The following is an 18,483-nucleotide window of genomic DNA, read 5'->3' as shown; positions in this document are numbered from 1 at the left end:
TTATTTCTGGAGTGCGGACGCAGCTGTAATGATGGCTTGAATCCCAGTGCTTTAAGCATCGACCCCAGTTGCACAGAATCAGCTGCTAAAATTGATGAATCGAATCTTCTATCAATTTAATTTGTAAAAGAAATGATCATGCGCTTGTAGGTCACACCGGAACCACAAAGGCAGCGAAAGCACAAAGGGTGGATCTACCAAAACCCGAGGAAGGATGGTAAACCATTAGTCCCTCTCCTCCACAATGATGCGATCCAGATCCGCCGTTCACACTTTTTGAACACTCTTCTCTTCGGAATCGATTCTTGTCAAAAGAACTGCTAAGAAAGTAGTGCCTGGAAAAACTGGGGGGAGTTTTGCATTTGCCTCGATTTGTCGCAATTGAAACCGATCACAGTAGGAACTGGTTTCAAATGGGAACGGCAGTTGTAGAACCCAATCAGTGATTCGCTTTAAATCATAATGGGAGTGATCCCTTGGAAGGCTACTTGGAAGGAAGGAATTTTGGATGCGCTTCGTTTCTCCAAATCCTTTGGGTGGTCAGCAGGGGTCACTCATGTGCTTCTTCCTGGTCTAATTACCCACGATGCACCTCTCCCCCAAGCCCCCCTCCCTAAATTCAAGGGGTTTAACCTTCATGTCTTTTGGACCGTTGCAACACTCAGCAGCAAAATTCAGCCAGCTTCCAACTCCATCTGGAATTTTGTTTGTTTGTGGTTTATGCAGAACAATAAGATGCATTCCCAGAAACTGAGCAGCACATTTTTATGGCTTGATTTCTTTTAATTTACTTTTCTTTTTTCCATTACTCCTTCTATTTCTGTTACTGCGGCAGTAAAATGCATACCCCAAAGTACTATAACCGTTTGCAATGACTCAGAGAATTTATTTTCCTTGTTTTCTTTCATGTTCCAACATTTGTTGTTGTTGTCAAGCTATTTCCTACTTAGGACAACCCTAAGGCAAACCTATCTTCTTGGCAAGATTCATGCAGAGAAGGTTTTCCTTTGCCTTCCTCTGAGGCTGAGAGAGTGTGACTTGGCCAACGTTTCCTTGGAGGTTTCCACGGTCAAGGAGAAATTCGAACCCTGACCTTCAGAGTCATGGCCCAATGCTCAAACCATGACACCAACAATACTGCAATTAGGTAGTTGCAAAACCAGTGAATCAAATCTTCTATCAATTTCATTTTTTTAATTGATAGAAGATTAGATTGATTGGTTTTTGCAACCGCTGGCCTCATGGATTGCAAGTAGTTGCAAAATCAATCAATCAAATCTTCTATTGATCTTCTATTGAAGTCGCTCCCACTTGTTGAACACGCTCCGGAAACAATTCATTTCAAAAGAACCGCTAGGAAACTAGTGTCAGGAAAAACTGGGTTTTTTTGCATTTGCCTCACTTCATCGCGATTGAATCCGATCACAGTAGGGATTGGAACCGATTTCAAATGGGAATGATGGCCATATTAAACCGATCAGTGATTCGCTTTAAATCATAGTGGGAGCGATCCCTGGGGAATGCTTTAGCCTTGGCTTCCAACATGGTGCAAGGTTGGAGTAGACGACTCCTTGGGGGTCTATAATTCTGGGTTTCTCCGCATCCTTTACTGTAATCTCACCCTTTATTTTTGCAAACTTGTTTTCCAGCTGCACTCAGCGCATGAAGAAACACATCTTCCCTTCCTTCTGTTTTTGAAGCAGTGGGTTCAAGTGTGAAGAAACTAGATTGCACACAACAACAACAACAACAAAGGCACTATTTTGTTTTCTTCCAGCATCTCAGACCGGCTGGAAAAGTTGAGTTTCCAAGAAGGGATGGATCAACTCTATTATCGAGGGAGGAGACGGAGGAGGAGACAGGGCACCAGGATTCAAATTGCAAACCCTCAGAGGAAGGAGAACAAGCTTATAGGGAGCAGCAGCTGAGTGAGGCTTTTGTGGTGGATGATAGGCCCTCCACTCCCTGATACAAGTAAGTGAAGGGAAAAGGTGGGTCATGATGGAGGAAGTGATAGTTGTCTCTGGTGGGGAATTGCCATGATGGTTGTTGCATTTGGAGCAAATAAGTGTATATTGGAAATATTTCAATAGTCAAGAAAGTGGTTTTGAGAATTGCAAGGAAGGAGTGTGGAGGTTGGTTTTCAGAATATAGATCAATACTAGCTTTGTTTCGGTGACAGTCGTTTGCTCAGAGTCTGGAAAAGTCCTTTTGGGGACTAACGCTCCCAGAATCCCCCGCCAGTTTAGCAGGTTGCCCAGGAGAGAATGAAGCATTTGTAAAAGGAGGTTTTTAATCTCAGTTCCACCAGACAATAGGTTTATTTTTCATCTTCTTCATTTTTAACGTGTTTTGCCCCAGAAGGGATGCAAGCTACTATTGCTTTCAAAGGCTCCATGCAAGAAATATTCAACAGGTCAAGCTTTGATATCTCACTGGCCCCAATTGATATTAAAAATGCAAGGATATTCAAGGATCAAGAGTTTGGAAATACCAGTTGCTCAGTTCTATTGTAGGCAAAACCGCACAGATCCATCGTCAAAACACTCATTTGTGTCTTCTGTATAATATTCATCGAACCATTTTGTGGGTCATCACAATTTCTTTAAAGTCTTCTATGGGGTTTGGGGGGTCAATAAGAGATCCACTCCAGGCAAAGATGAAATCTTCCATTGTTCGACTGTGTTCCTGAGATAAAGCTTTGTCTTTTGGGAGGCAGCCAGTGAGATGACGTGGGAGGCAATGTAAGAGTCGGCCACATATGATGAACACAATGAATGGTTACACCATTTGCAGGGAAGGTTGCCAACTTTTTAAATGCACTTTGCTCCTCTGCCTTAATCAGCAGCTTGGCCTGCTGCCATTTCCAGCTACTAATGCATTTCTCCATGCCTCCAAAAACCTTCATGTACCTTCATGTACTCTCCTCTTCCAATCAAGCTGCTGCTAGAGGCAGAAGAGCAGAACGAATCTGATCAGTTGGCAACCTACTTTAATGTTAGTGTTTGGAGAGGCGATGGGGTATGTGCATTATTTATAGCAGTGGTGTGGGGCGACATGGCACCCTCTTGCTTTAAGTTAAAGGTGGGAATATCGCATCCCTCTTGGTTGTTCTTGGACTCCATCTCCCAGCAGAAGACCTCAAGCATAGTCAAGGGTGAGGAGTGCTGGGACTTGCACTCTAAGGACATCTAGGGAGTTGTTCTGGAAGCTGCCTGCTTTAAGGTTAAACTGAACCACAGTGGTGCATTCTGACAAATTGCTGTCATTGCCTTTATGGTTCAGGTGCCTTCATGACTCCAACTTATGGTGACACTCAGGGTGCACTGTGCAACTATATGAATAATACAGTTTGATACCACTTTAACTTCCATGGCTCTATCCTATGGCACTGTGGGACTTGTATTTTAGCAAGGCACCAGTATCCCAGGGATCCCAGGGATGCTCCAGCATTTAAAGTGGGGTGTCAAACTGCATTATTTATACAGTGCAGGTGCACCCTCCGCAAGGGTTATCTTGGCAAGCCTTACTCAGAAGAGGTTTGCCATCATTGTCCTCCTCTGAGGCTGAGAGAGTGGGACTTGTCTGAGGTCACCTAGCGGGCTTCCATGACTGGAAGGGATTTGAACCCTGGTCCAACACTCAAAGTATTACACCATGATGGCTGTCATTGTTATTGCTCCCATATATGCTCCTGTCTTTCATTTTCTTCTCCAGGACTCCAAGACCTCTGAAGATCATGCAGATCGTAGTCTCTGTGGCAGTGGTCCTTGTGGCTCTGACTATTGTGGCAGGTTGGACAAGGAGCATGATTGCTTTGGCTATTCTATTCTATTCTATTCTATTCTATTCTATTCTTCTGACTATATTATATTATATTATATTATTATATCATATTATATTATGCACCATCAGTGTGGATGTCTCACAGCAGAAGAGTGGCACAGATTTTCCCCATCCACCCCATTTCCAGTGCATCCAGATATGTTGGACTCCAGCTCCCATAATCCCACCGTCAGATATGGGATTATGGGAGTTGTAGTTCAAAGCTAGGAGGAAGGAACATTAACAATCTAAAGACACACAGATGGCACAATATTCCTTGCAGAAGCCAACGAAGACCTGGAGCAATCGCTGAAGGAGGTCAAGGAGGAAAGTGCCAAGGTTGGATCAATGCTGAATATTAAAAGGACAAAAACAAAACCAATGCTCATGGAAGATCTAATACAAGAATTTCCCCTAGACAATGAGTAAATTGAAATGACAATAAGTAAATTGAAATAGTCAAAGATTTCTCAAACCTTGGCTCAAATATGGATCAGAATGAAGACTGCGGTCAAGAAATCAGAAGAAGACTATGAATGGGGAGGGCAGCCGTGAAAGGACCAGAAAAGATCCTAAAGGGCAAAGATATACATCTGAGCACTAAAGTTAGATCCGTCCAAGCTGTTGTATTCCCCGTCTCCAAGTATGGATGTGAGAGCTGGACATTAAAAAAGGCAAATAAAAGGAAGATGTGGTCTTGGAGGAGAGTGCTGAGGATACTGCATCAAACGGCATTATTTTTGCAGTGCAGATTAAACTGAAGCCAACATGGCCATTGCAATGCAACCCACAACATAAACTTTTGCAGCCTCCAATGATTCTCACCACCACTGTCTTTCTCTCCTCCTCCTCTTCCTCCTCCTTGATTTGCAAAGGTATTTTTTTCAGCTCATCTATCCAGGACCTCTAAGCCAAGATGTCCCTGCTGTTATACCCCACAAGAGTCAAGACCCCAATGAACCTCATTCTCACCCTTCTCCTCCTTGCTTTGCAAAGTTACTTTCTCATCCCAAAGGCCCAGGATCCTCTCACCAAAACACTCCTGTGGTGTTGCAATCCCCGAAAGCAACTTTTCCAAATTCCGCAACGAAGCGCTGTCACCTCTTTTTCTCAAACTTGTGCAGTTTTGCAATGGCTCCTTGTCGCATCTATGTGCCACCACACCTTCCTGGTCTTTCTCGTTTCCCCCCAGCGCATACACACCCAGTTCCCAGCAGCCCTTCCCAGTTTGGCATGTCCATGCGTATCTGGCCTGGACCATCCCAGCTGCTGAGGAGGGCAAACACCTGCGTTTTTGTCTGAAAACGCCAACATTTTCCCAGGGAACAGCCGCTTGGTTATCTCTAGCAGGCCAAAAAGTTTTGCAATGTAAGAGCACTCTGGAGGCTTGTGATATGTGTTTTCAGAGGAACCCCTATTTATTTATGTGATGAATAAATACACTTAGAGGGTGGGGATAAAATTACGTTCCATGAAGAAGAGATGGTTACAATCTCAGTTTGGATAGGAACCGTTCAACATGTTGAACCATTTCTCCAAGGTGCAGCGCCTTGGATAGCTCTTCCAAAGTCTGGCCTGAAACACAGAGCAGGCATGGAAGCCACTGGCTTGAAATCCCAGTTATTTACCCATTAATGTCCAGACTAAGTGTATCAAATGCATGTACTTTGATTTGTGAAACAGCTCGCCAACATACACACAAACACAGTCTTAAGTGTAGCAAAGGATCGCGCCGGTTTTCATGCATCAGTAAAAGCTCCCCTCCCAGACATGGTGGAAAGAGGACACCGTACCTGCATTTCTGAAGGTTTCCATCTCTTGGGATGATCCCAAGTTTTATGTATGTATGTATGTATGTATGTTGATGTTTCTTTGCTGTCTCCCAGATTCTGAGGTCCAGACCGTGACGGAGCCCACTCTGTCTCAGAAGTTCGAGAGATTCCAGCATGACGTTCAGACCTTTGTGGACCGCTTTGGAGAGAAGACCAAGGCCGCTTTCCAAGGCCTCCACCAGAGCGAAATAAGCAACAAAACCAGGTGAATAGTGAACTGATTTCTTGCAGATCTGCCTCCAGATCATGAGAAAGTTCTTTTTTTAAAGACTGGAAATCCCAGAAGAGCATATAGTGTAGGGGTGGGAACACCGGTTTAGTTTGCAGGCAAGCAGCCCTATGGGTCTACATTCCTTGAAGGCACCAGATCCTCTCTGATCTTGGAATCTAAGCAGGGTCAGCCCTGGTTAGTACTTGGATGGGGGTCTGCCAAGGAATACCAGGTGCTGTGGGTTATATTTCGGAGGAAGGAATTAGCAAAACCACCTCTGAGGATTCCTTGCCTAAGAAAGCCCTATGAAATTAATGGGGGCACCATAAATTGACTTGAAAGCATAGACAGACACAGCCCTGTAGGCAGCTTTCTGCAGAGTCTAGTCCAGTGATTCCCAAACTTTGGTCCTCTGGGTATTTTGGACTACAGTTCCCAGAAGCCCCAGGCAGCTTGCCTAAGTGTCAGACATTCTGGGAACTGAAGTCCAAAACATCTGGAGAACCAACATTTGGAAACTGGTGCAAGTCTTGTCCAATGTTGGCCAAATCCAGATTGCATTCAAGGGAAAAGGTTTCAGTTTCTGATGCAACCACCAGGTGGCGCTACAGACTAGGACAGAATGCATTGAGTCAGAAACAAAGAAGTCTCCACTTCCCAAAATGTCTGTTACAGAAGGTCATAGTGTGTATGTGTACATGTGCCTTCATTTGCCTGCCAACTTATGGTGACCCCCTGAATTCCCTAGGGTTTTCTTAGGCAGAGGTGTTTTTGTCAGTTCCTTCCTCCAAAATATAGCTTACAGCACCTGGGATTTGTTGGTGGTCTCCCCTCCAAGTACTAACCAGGGCCAACCCTACTCAGCTTCCAGGGTCTGGTGCCTTTTACAGTATTTACACCCTATGAACACTCATGGCGACTTGTCCCCATGCAAGGGATTGTGGGAACAGATTTCCCTGGGATCGTGGGGTGGAAATAAAAGTAAGCAAGAAATTAATAACTGCAACAACACACTGCAGACCCCAGGATTCCACAGACAGTTAGAGCCAAATCATAGAGTTATAATTGTGTAGTGTAGGTGTGGTGTAATGGTCTGAGCATTGGACTAGGACACTAGGAAGCCAGGGTTCGAATCCAGGCTCGGCCACGGAACTCCACTAGGAGACCTTGGGCAAGTCACACTCTCTCAGCCTCATAGGATGGCAATGGTAAATCCACTCTGAAGACCCTATGATAGGTTTGCCTTAAGGTCTCCATAAGTTGGAAACAACTTGAAGCCACACAATGAGATGGCGGTTGATGACCGATTGGCGAACTCTCCTTCAGAGGTTCTCCAGAAGCCCTCTTGATAGTCAGTAGTAAAAAGGAAGCTTTGGAGGGCTCCATTTTGTCCACCCACCCTCCATGCTCCCCAAACGATTTGGGAGGAAGCCTAGGAGGAACAAGGGATAGTGGTTAGAGTCCTTTGAGAGAATGGGGTGAGTTTGGTCGAATCCTCTCATTGCTGTCTTGCCATTAACAGGAGCTGGTTCTCTGAGACCTTCCAGAAGCTGAAGGAAAAATTCAGGACTCCGTTCTCCAGAGAGGAACCCAACTGAGTCCCATCCATCCGTGGAGAGAATGGCTGGAGACACACTCACTGCTCCCCATTCCTTGCATTCACTGCTGGCTGGAAGGAGGGTCTTTATGCGACCCCCAAGTAGCCACTGGAGAAACGTCTGACTCTCTATCACTTCCTTTTGTACTCCTTTTCTCACATTTTCCTTCCTCTCCATTTTTTATTTGCCAATGTATTCGGCATAAATAAAGAAGAAATGCCTTCCTGGTGAAACAAAATCTTATTCTTGGGATTTATTTCCTTCTCACCTGATCCAACCCAGTTCCTCTGAGAGGAGGGACAACAACACCCATAATCCCCCAGACAGGCTGACTGATGGAACCAAAGCAAAGGAAGCCATAGTCCTACTACATGGTCAGGCCTCATCTGAGGTCCTGGGTTCAGTTCTGGTCCCCTCATTTTAAGAAGGAGAGGTGGAGAAGTGGTGGGGTCTCCTTCTCTGGACATCTTCCAGAAGTGGATGGACAACACTCTGCTGGGGATGCCCTAGATCAGTGAGACCCAAACTTTGGTCCTTCAGGTTCTTTTACTTCAATGCCCAGAATCCCCAGCCAGCTTTGCTAATGGTCAGGAATTATGTGAGGTGAAGTCCAAAGCAACCCAAGGACCAAAGTTTGGGAACCAGGGCCGTAGACCCTGCACGGCGTGTCCCATTGAAAAACAAATGCCAAGGAGAAGATTCCATCTTTGGAGGAATCTCTGCCTTCCAATGCAGCTGTTTCCAACTAAAGAAAGCTTTCTGCGCATGCTCAGTGGCATCCTCACATTTTCCAGTTACGATCATGTGCTCCAGGGCGGGTTTGGTGGCACATGAAGCTGATCTGTGCTCCTCCTGACCCTTGTCTGGGTTTCATTGGTAGCCAACAACATTTTCTATCGCCTTCTTGCTGTGATACCTCCCTTGTTCGCCTCCTCCTCCGAAATCTTTGCAACCAAAATAGGTTTGGTTGATAAATGACCAGGGAGCAAACATTGCATAAGGCTGAGCAGACCCTGACCTACTCTGCCCCAACTCTCTGTTTACTCTCCAATCCTTCTACAAATAGTCCTTTGAACAGTGGGCTAAGCCTTGCTCTCAGGAGGAACTTATTTCAAATAAAGGATCCCGCCAGACCAGAATCTTCACAATCTGAGACCCAGGTGCATCTACACTGTAGAAATAATGCAGTTTCATACCACTTTAAGTGCTCTAGCTCCATCTTGTGGAACCTGGGGTTTGTAGTTGTACAAAGTGTTTATCCTTCTACGGCTACGCCAAAGAATGCCAGTTCCTCACCAAACTACAGATCCCAGGAATTTGCAGGTTGGAGCCACATGGCAGTTGAAGTGGGGCCAAACTACATTGTTTTTGCAGTGCAGACTAGACCTAAAATAAAACCTGCAGCTGGTTCACTGTTTGCTTGACATGGGAGCCAACAGCTGCCACAGCCCAGATCTCCTCCTCTTCAGCCCTTTCTATATTCAAAATCTCCCCAAGGCTTTAATCTCAACTTAAAGGGAGGTCCCCAGGATGCTGTGCTTCTGTCCCCAAAATGGATGCTGCACCTTGGATGCCTCCTTTTAAATTCAGACTAAAACCCAAAGTGGATTCACTAAGGACACCAAAGACACTAGATGTCAATAATACGTCTCAACATCTAGGAGATGATTTGTTTGCATTAAGCATGGTTTAACCTTAGGCACATCCTAAGGAGCATGTTGGAGGGTTGGAGAAGTTACTTTTGGGGGGTCTACAACAAAGGTGGGAATCCTGTTGGACTGCAACTCCCAGCATTCTTAACCACTGGTTCTGCTGGTTAGGGAGAAGTTGCTGGGAGATGCAGCTCAACAACCTTTGGAAGGCCACAAAATTGGTCAGTAACCCCAGATTCCCTCCCTCCTTTTCCTGGCCATGCTGTCTGGTGGACACTTGTAGTCCAAAAAGTACTTTTTCCACGTTCTGGTCCAGATCCAGAATCCTAGAACCATAGAGTTGGAAGAGACCCCAAACAGGGCCATCCAGTCCAACCCCCTTCTTCTGCCATGCAGGAACTCTCAGTCAAGGCATACTTGACAAGTGGCCATCCAGCCTCTGTTTAAAGACCTCCAATGTGCATCACTTTACACTAACTTACACTAAATCTCACATAACCTGCCCTGGGACCTCAGGTTTCCTTTGTAACCTCAAAAGTGGTAGAGAACACCCCTCCTTTGGTTCAAATTCATCCGGTCGCCTTTGAAATGGAGACTGCAGACTGGGGAGGAGGGCCATCTTGTCCTTCGCCTCAGAGAATCGGGGCTCCGCAGGAGGATGATAGACTCAACAACCCATTCCTGGGAGAACCCCCCCGGCCATTTCCCAGCAAAGTCCGTCGATGTCCGCTGTTTCCCAAAGGTCATATTTATCTCGTCCACCAGCATTGCAACCTGGACTTGTTTGCTTGGACTCTGGTCAGTGGCAGGAGGTGTGGTGGTCAAGGGAATGACCAAGGAAGGACCACAAGTGGCATTTCTTCCTTTTTCTCAGCAAGAGGACGGTTGGCAACCATCGCACCATCGGCGGTTCCAGCCCAGAGAAGGAAGACACAACTTTAGGAGTCTAAGGTGGGAGCATGAGGGTATTTACCTCCTTGGGATTGACTCTTGTAGCCTAGAATTGATCCAAGGAAACTAGAAATGGTTTCTCCAAACTATTCTCCAGGAATTTTAGGTCAGAGCTTGGGGTTTGGAGTTGAAGGACCTTTGGTGCATCCGGAAAATGGATGGCTCCAAGTGCTGCTGAACAAAACAGATTGCGGATTGTGAAGTCGAAGGCTTTCATGGCCGGCATCCATAGTTTATTGTGGGTTTTTTGGACTATGTGGCCACGTTCTAGAAGAGTTTGTTCCTGATGTTTCACCAGCATCTGCGGCTGGTATCTTCAGCCACAGATGCCAAAGCCACAGATTATGGCGAAACATCAGGAACAAACTCTTCTAGAACATGGCCACAAAGCTCAAAGAACCCACAAAAAGCTAAAGACTGTGGCATCATTTCATCTATCTATCCATAATGGATTTTTCTCCCCAGGAGAAGGAGAAAAGACAGAGATACGTCACATGGAAAAGCAATATCTGGGGTACCCAGTTGTGCCTACTTTCAGCTCTGCAAACCCCAAACAGGGCACACTGTTGTGTTTTTCCTCACATGGAAGTGGCACAGAGTCACTTCTTGTTTTGTTTTTGGCCAATTTGGGGATTCATAGGAAGCAAAAACATCACAATTGTGAGCATGATTTGCATGGTTTGGGTTTTGGATAATTTATTGCGAGGCCCTGGGGTTTGGAGGGGCCTTTGGTGGAGAGAGATGCCGCCATAAAGATGGGCACGAGGGCCATGGGTGACTCACATGCCATGCCTTCCCCACTCCTGGTGCAAACGGCGGGTTGGGGGTGAATGTTCAGAGAAGGAGGCTGAGCAATTGCAAAACAAATACATCGTCTGACAGCCCTCCATGACACCGGTCAACCAGTTTCTCCCACTAGATTTAAAATGGTTCCCCCCATACTAGCTTCTTAAAAAATAAAACCTGTAACTGGAAAAACCCAGCTGCAAAGTTCAGCATTTGGCTTGGCCTTGAATCGGTCCCAGCTTTTGTTTACCGGGGCAAACGTTTCTGTTTCAACATTTCAGGCAACCGTTGTGAAAAATGGGTCTCAAACTGGTGGCTGCAGCTCTCCTTCTAGTGGTTCTCTGTTCGGGTAAGTTTTGCCTGACTCCTGGTTTGAAAGGCATGAGGAGACCTCTGATCTTGTGCAAAGTGCAAAGTGAGGTTGCATCCACACTAGAGAAATAACCTGGTTTGGCACCGCTTTAACTCTATCTGGCTCAAGGCTATGGAATTCTGGGAGTTGGAGCTGTTGTGGGGCCCAGAGCGGAGCTGGAGGACCTACAAATGCCTAGAGAAGTGTTCTCTCTAGGAATCGCTAGGTCATCCAGAGTGACTCTATGGTCAATGTCTGGCAGAAGCATACTATTGAATCGCACTGGAGGACCTAGAAAATGCCTATACAGGACATTATTTTTTCTGACACATCATATTGAACCTATGTTCTACAAACTTGCAGGTTGTCTATAGGTAGGTAGGTAGGTAGGTAGATAGATAGATAGATAGATAGATAGATAGATAGATAGATAGATAGAGCCTATGTTATATGCAACTAGGCTAAGCTCATTAAAGTCCACAGGATTTACTTGTATGTTGATTTACCACCCAAAAATTGACTCAGTCCATCCTTTGTGGGACTAACTGACAGCTTTTAAATACCATATCAGATGTTTAATGACTTATTTCCTCCCCCATTTTCCTCCTCCCCTTCCTTCTTCCTTCCTCCATCCATCAATTCTCCCCTGTTTTTGGCAGACGTCTCCGGTTATCGCCTTCAGAAACGAGAGACGCAAGAAAAAGAGGTGTTCGCCCAACTCCAAGAGGCAGCCAAAGGATACTGGGATCAGGTTTCTGATACGACCCAGAATTGGGTGAACCAAATAAAATCCACCGCAGTAAATGAGAAACTTAGGTGAGACTATGGCCGGCCCCAGACCTTGTGGGTCGCGGGCGAGGAGAGCTTCCAAGTCCATATAACATGAAGACATAGTTGTCCTGAGTCCCAGGCCATTCCCCTTTAGAGTAGGCCCACTAAATCCATAGGACTTCCCTACGTGTCCCTCTCCCCTTCTGCCCCATGGGATTGCTGATCATGGTTTGATCCTGGTCTGGTGGAGGAAACATGGATGCCAGCTTCAAAACAGCAAGTGGTATCGATTGAAAGGTAATAGCTGAAATGCTTCATTGGGGAGTGTGCACCACAGTGCCTTTCTCTCAATAGTGAGTCTTGGAACGGCTGGGAGATGGAGGCGGCCAAGCGGCAGAGACAACCTCCTGACCCGGCTGCAGTTCTCCCTTGAGAGGAACAAGGCTCTTCTGCTTCTTCTTTCTCTGGAAAGACTGCAGCAGAAGTCAGGGGCCGGCCCTTGGCCGCTTCCCTCCTTCCCTCTCCAGCCATTTCTGGGCCATGGCAGCATCCTCCCATCCCCAGATGTTGCCAGATGCCAAGCAGGAAGCCTTATGTGGGGGCACAAGGGCCTTGGCAGTGGGATCAGGCCAGGCCAGTTGGGGGGCACTGGAGCCACAGAGAAGAGCCACACTTCCCAGTTCAGACCCAAAAGGAAGGAAAGGGTTGATGCTCCAACTTCCATCTTCTTAATGTGTTTTTCCCCTCCCCTCCCCTCTACTCTTTCCTTCACCTCCTCCTTCCTTCTCCCTCTTCCTCCCTCTTCCTCCTCTTTCCTTTTCATCTTCCTTCCTCATTTTCCCTCCCCCTCCTCCATCATTCTCCTACTCCTTCCTCTTTTCTTTTCCCATCCTCCTTCTTTCCTTTTCCTATCCTCCTTCTTCTTTCTTCCTCTTCCTTCTGATCCTCCTTCCTCTTCTTCCCTCCTCCTCCTTCCTTTTCCTCTTTCCTCCTCCCTTCTCTCCTCTTCCTTTTTCTTCCTCTTTTTTCCCATCTTCCTTCCTCCTTCATCTTCCTCCCTCCTCCTCCTTCATCTTCCTCCTCCTTCTTCCTCTTCCTTTTTCTTCCTCTTTCTTCCCTTCCTCCTTCCTCCTCCTCCTTTCTCCCTCTTTCTCTTCATCTTTCCTCCTCCCTTCTCTCCTCTTCCTCTGTTTTTCCTTTCCAGTGACATGTATCAAAAGGGTTACTCCGCCATGAACACATACCTGAGCATCATCTCTGACCAGGTCTACCATTGGTGGCACAGTGACGAATAGCATGGCCCTGGCACTTCTCTTCTGTGGCAAATGGTCAGTGAGCTTCACTCAGCTGGCGTCGTCCCACCTTCTTTTCATACACTTTGGATACAAACAACTTTCTCCGGCTTATCGAGCAAATAAAGTTCCTTTCCTACCAAACTGCATGGGGTTCCCCCAACCTCACTGGTGGATTTGTTTGTCTCTTTAAAAAGGCACAGAAGCACAACACTAGATAAAACATTTAACAGATTAAAAACAGAGACTTGTGCGGCCGAACCACATCAGAGTGTGGTCAACGGTTTGTGGCTGGCTGGTGCAAGGCAATTTTGTAGTACATCTCACATTAGGATGTGTATCAGGATCCATTGCATGCATGCAAATAACACAATAAGCCATGGTTTGTGTTCAACATGGTTTACTGGAGATGGGAAGGATAGTTGTTTTATAGCACAATCAACCATAACGCCACATGCAGACACACTGAGCAATTGCAACATGTGCCCTTAACCTCCATATGCTATAGCAAAGTAGTGTTTGTTCCCCCAAAGTTCAGCCTCGGTTTCTTTGCAAAAGAACCCCAGGTGAATTTTGGGCAGAATAAGTCCAGAAATGCGAATAAGCATCAAAAACAGCACTTTTCCAAGACTTTCTTACAATGGGAGGAAAACTGATAAAATTACTCTCCAATTCCTTCTATGATGCTCTGGGTTCTTAACTGTAAAGGAGCTGTCCAAAGAGCCGGGTCTCTTTGGAGAAGAAAGGTCAATCACTTTAAATAGTTCGTACTAAAACACGGAGCGGATTCACCATCCCACTGAGATGGAAGCCATGAGACACTGTTGTTGAAGACCCACCATTTACACTGCATTTGCAGCGTATGTGAATGGCCTGTTTCTCAAAAACAGGAATATATATATATATATATATATATATATGGTCTTTGTATGTTCATATATGTTTAATAAAAATACAAAAAAATAGAGTAAACCAGGACAGGACCCCTGTAATGAGCTGCTTTCGAACTCGCGATCTTTCATGCCGTCAGGGAAGATGCCAGGTGGACATGACAAGCAAGTCCCTCCAAATCCAGATAGTAGGGTTGTTCTTTCTATTTTGGGGCTGTTTACCCAGCAGCTGTGAAAGTCAAACAGGTGGCGGCTGGCTATAAAATGACCCAAGGTGGCCAACAACCATTTCTCGACACCGGCGACAACATGGCGTTCTTCCTGGTTGCGCTTCTTCTGGGTGCCACAGGTAATATCTTCCTCCTCTCCCCCACGGAAGTCCCATCACCATAAACTGGACTCTGAAGTCTGAACCACGCTGCAGAAACAAAGCAGTTTGACACCACTTTGACTGCCATGGCTCAGTGCTGTGGCATCCTGGGATCTGTAGCCGGTGGTGGCCCCAGAGCTCTCTGGGTGTCCTGGGACAGAGGGGAAGATGGATGGCCATGATGGACAGCCATGCAACTGAAACTTGTACATTGGTGGCACATTTAGCCTTCCCTGCCAGAGAGCTCTGATGCCACAACTACAGATCCCAGGATTCCATAACACTGAGCCATTTGGTTAAGCTGGATTATTTCTGCAGTGGAAATGTAGCCAATACCCAACTGAGGCTATTATGGCTGAATCTGCGCTGCAGAAATAATGCACCACTCTCCTCTTCCTCCTCCTCTTTGCTGTTCCTGACTTCCCTTTTAACCTTCCCGGCCTCCACATTTTCTTAAACCATTTTAGCCAGTGTTGCAAACCAGCTGAATGGCAGCCACTGGGCAGCTGTGAGCCTGGTTTTGGTTTTCAGCGCATGCCTTTGCTTTATCTGGATGGCCCCCTCCATAACCTGAGGCCCAGGGGTTGCAGCATCCGATTTAGCTTGCTCATTAATCCACCACCAATCCATGAATCCATTGGTCCTGTGGTTCTTCGTTCCTGCAGCGGCGGCACCCCCGAGGGCTTACCAGGATGAAGACGATGATAAGATCATTGGGGGCTATGAATGCCCCCCACACTCCCAGCCCTGGCAAGTCTTTCTCACCTATGGGCCGGGCTACCGATGGTGTGGTGGGTCCCTGATCAACGAACGTTGGGTCATTTCGGCTGCCCATTGCTACAAAAAGTGAGTATGGCATCAGGACGTAATCCTTTGCCAACTTCATTCTCTCTCCCTGCTGCAAAGAAGCTTTCAAAAGCTGCATAGTTTTGGAAGGTTGCATTTTAAGGTGCCTTTTCTGCAAAGTTCTCACTCCGTCGGTCAGTTGTGCAGAAAATAGCATTTTCTGCTCTTTCTGCATTTTCTGCAAAGAAATGACATTGTAGAGAAAATGCTGTTTTCTGTGCAAAGTGACTCCCCACCCAACAAAGAAAAAGACCCTGCATTTTAAGGTGCATCTCCACCATAGAAATAATGTTGTTTGAAATCACTGCTTCTCCTTGTTCAGATGCATAAAAAAGCACTTTGTACAAGCATCGGTGCCCCTTTGCTTCCAGCACACAACCATGTCACCGATGCGCAGTGTATAATGGTGCACGCTGGGCAACAATAAGGTATGACAACATGTCCATAATGCTGCATTCTTCTGAATATGGGCATTGGATATGATGACACATAGTAATGCAGCCACTAAGGAAAGTGAACGTGTGCATGGATGAGATGCCGGTCAAGTGTCTTTTTCTCCTCTTCCAGCCCTCGCACGCTGGTTGCACACTTGGGAGAGCACAACACCATCAGCGAGGAAGGCACAGAGCAGCATATCCAAGTGGAGAAAGCCATCCCGCACCCACAGTACAACGCCCGCAACACCGACAATGATTTCATGTTGATCAAACTCTCCCAGCCGGTCGACTTCAACGCTTTTGTGCAGCCCATCGAAATTTCTCCCAGTTGCCCCATTGCAGGCACCGAGTGTCTCGTCTCCGGATGGGGGAACCTTTTGACAACGGGAGGTAAGCCCCGGTTGTGCAGCGGGATGGCCATCTTCTCTGGCTGTGGGAGTCTGGCATCTTTACAGTCAGGGATGGAATTCCTCTACGTAAGTGGACTTAACATTTGCAGGAAAGAGAACAGCACAGGGCTGCCGTTATGGTACTTACAGAAGAAGCTGGCAAAAGTGACTGCTGTGCATCAGAACAGACTGATGTGCATTGGTCCACTGTGCATCAATTCCGTTGTGCGTCAATCCCATTGTGCATTGAGACACTGGCTAGGGTGGGATTACCATTGTGCATCAGTAGTGCCCAATGCATATAAGGAGCCTCTTGCTGTTGTCCTGTTACGCATCTTCACAATTCACTAGGGTTCCCTGGCAACTTGGTCATGTAGCTAAGCATGCATACAATTGCACAATGTCGACCACGATACAGAATTACTGTTGCCTGATGCAGTTCTCCAGAGAAAGAAGAAAGAGAAAGAAAGACCTTGCGCCTCCTCCTCCTCTCCTCTCTTCCTTCTTTTCTTGGAGAATCGGGAGTGGAGCAGGAGGCAGTCCTTGCTCTTAATCATCTTCTTCTTCTTCTTCTTATTATTATTATTATTATTATTATTATTATCCCGCCTTCCTCCCAATACAGGGATTTAAGGTGGCTTACAAATCTAAAACAGTCCAAGTAAAAACAGTATAAATATGCAAAATACAAGCTTTTCATTTTCCATGGCCATTTAATAGCTATGGGAAGGTACAGATGGCACTAATGCACCATGCTGGTGCCGTACTAGGGTTAAGGGACGGTGCCGCAACCGCATGGTCCCTAACCCTAGTACGACATAGCACTGTAACAATAGCAGCACCCTGTATACACAGGTGCTGCCATTGTTACGTAAGTGCCGTGTGGTGCTTAGGTAACCAGTGTGCCAGTGGCGCACTTGTTACGCCGCCCCTGTGGCTTTAAAAGAACCCACAGGGAAGCCACGCGGTTTGGCAGCTGCGGCTTCCCTGCGAAGGAAAAAATGCCGCCGCCAGCCCAGACAACATGGAAGGTATGTACCAGACCATAATTTCCAAGTAGATATGCACCTGCCAAGCATTATGCTCTGGCCCCGCATGCAAAATCCCAGCCAATGTAGGTTTTACCTTCTCCTTGAAGTACCTTGATATCATGTTTGTGCCTCAATCTTCCTTCCAGTGGAGTACCCAGACGCCTTGCAATGCCTGAATGTCCCCATTTTGTCAGCATCCACCTGCCACGCTTCTTACCCCGGGCGCATCACTTCCAACATGTTCTGCGCCGGCTACACTGAGGGAGGCAAAGACTCCTGCCAGGTAACAGGGAGATGAGTAGTTGCCCTGGAACGGATGGGAGGACGGGTGGCCAGCCAATCATACCTGGGATTTGTAGTTTTGGGAGATCTTTGACCTTCTCTGTCAGAGAGCTCTGGTGCACTTTGTTATACATTGACACCACTTTGCCGTGTTCCCAGCTAGCAGAAATCTTACCAGAGCAATTTATGGCTGCTAAAAGAGAGGCACACCACCATTGATCAGCATTATTACTTGTATTTCTTGACCGTAGGCATAAATTTTGGCTCTATGGACTATGACGACTGACTGAGCATTAGTGCCCCACCAAACTACACATCCCAGGACTGCATAGCACTGCGCCATGGAAGTCAAAGCGGTGTCAAACTGCTTTGTTTCTGAAGTTTGGTAGCAGCTGTGGGCCGCAATAGGGAACGGTGGTTCGTGTTTTTAGTTGTCCATTCTCGCTTGCAGGGAGACTCCGGAGGACCGTTGGTGTGTAACGGAAAACTGACCGGTGTCGTGTCCTGGGGGGCCGGATGTGCCCAGAAAAGTTACCCCGGAGTGTACACTCCAGTGTGCAACTACAAGGCCTGGATCGAAGAAGTGCTGGCCAACAACTGAGATCGCCTTTAGGGTTCACTTTTAAGGGGGAAACCCATGCCCTCTTTTCCAGGAGAGAGGGGCATTTCCTTGGCCTTCTTCGGAAAGAAGCAAACCTTCCATTGGAAATAAAGAAAGGGGCACAGATAACACCCAGACTTGGTCAGAGTCATTCCTTCGCTCTCAAGGGACTTGTTGGAAAATATAATCCTGTGTAAAAATCTTGGAGGGAACGTCACAAACCTCACAGCTTCCCTTTTCGGTTTTTAATGTTTTCAAAGGAACCATACTAGTCAAATCAGTAATAAAAAGGGCAATGGTTTTGTGGTGCAGGGAGAGGAGCCAGGATGAAAGAAGCCAGCAGGGTGATAGATAGATAGAGAGAGAG

The 18,483-nt window shown here is 46.6% G+C and overlaps 3 protein-coding genes across 3 annotated transcripts; all 3 read left to right on the top strand.

Moving 5' to 3' along the window:
- Positions 1–1,867: 1,867 nt before the first annotated feature.
- Positions 1,868–7,704, top strand: APOC1 (apolipoprotein C1). The gene is made up of 4 exons (XM_089478816.1): positions 1,868–1,974; positions 3,718–3,794; positions 5,712–5,862; positions 7,391–7,704. Exons 2-4 carry the CDS (start codon positions 3,740–3,742, stop codon positions 7,464–7,466), a joined length of 282 nt encoding a protein of 93 aa, XP_089334942.1. The 5' UTR covers positions 1,868–1,974; positions 3,718–3,739; the 3' UTR covers positions 7,467–7,704.
- Positions 7,705–9,960: 2,256 nt separating this feature from the next.
- Positions 9,961–13,414, top strand: APOC2 (apolipoprotein C2). The gene is made up of 4 exons (XM_089478946.1): positions 9,961–10,069; positions 11,137–11,204; positions 11,867–12,023; positions 13,183–13,414. The coding sequence occupies exons 2-4, from the start codon at positions 11,153–11,155 to the stop codon at positions 13,271–13,273; spliced, it is 300 nt and encodes a 99-aa protein (XP_089335072.1). The 5' UTR covers positions 9,961–10,069; positions 11,137–11,152; the 3' UTR covers positions 13,274–13,414.
- Positions 13,415–15,564: 2,150 nt separating this feature from the next.
- LOC149304691 (trypsin-3-like) lies at positions 15,565–18,232 on the top strand. The gene is made up of 3 exons (XM_089478137.1): positions 15,565–16,203; positions 17,380–17,516; positions 17,967–18,232. The coding sequence occupies exons 1-3, from the start codon at positions 15,906–15,908 to the stop codon at positions 18,114–18,116; spliced, it is 585 nt and encodes a 194-aa protein (XP_089334263.1). The 5' UTR covers positions 15,565–15,905; the 3' UTR covers positions 18,117–18,232.
- The last annotated feature ends 251 nt before the right edge of the window (positions 18,233–18,483 follow it).

Source organism: Sceloporus occidentalis, unplaced genomic scaffold, assembly GCF_023333645.1.
Source record: "Sceloporus occidentalis isolate IW3139 unplaced genomic scaffold, rSceOcc1.0.p SCAF_13, whole genome shotgun sequence".
Classification (NCBI taxonomy): Eukaryota; Metazoa; Chordata; class Lepidosauria; order Squamata; family Phrynosomatidae; genus Sceloporus; species Sceloporus occidentalis.
Note: the sequence above shows the minus strand (reverse complement) of the source record. Positions and strands in the feature narration are given on the sequence as shown.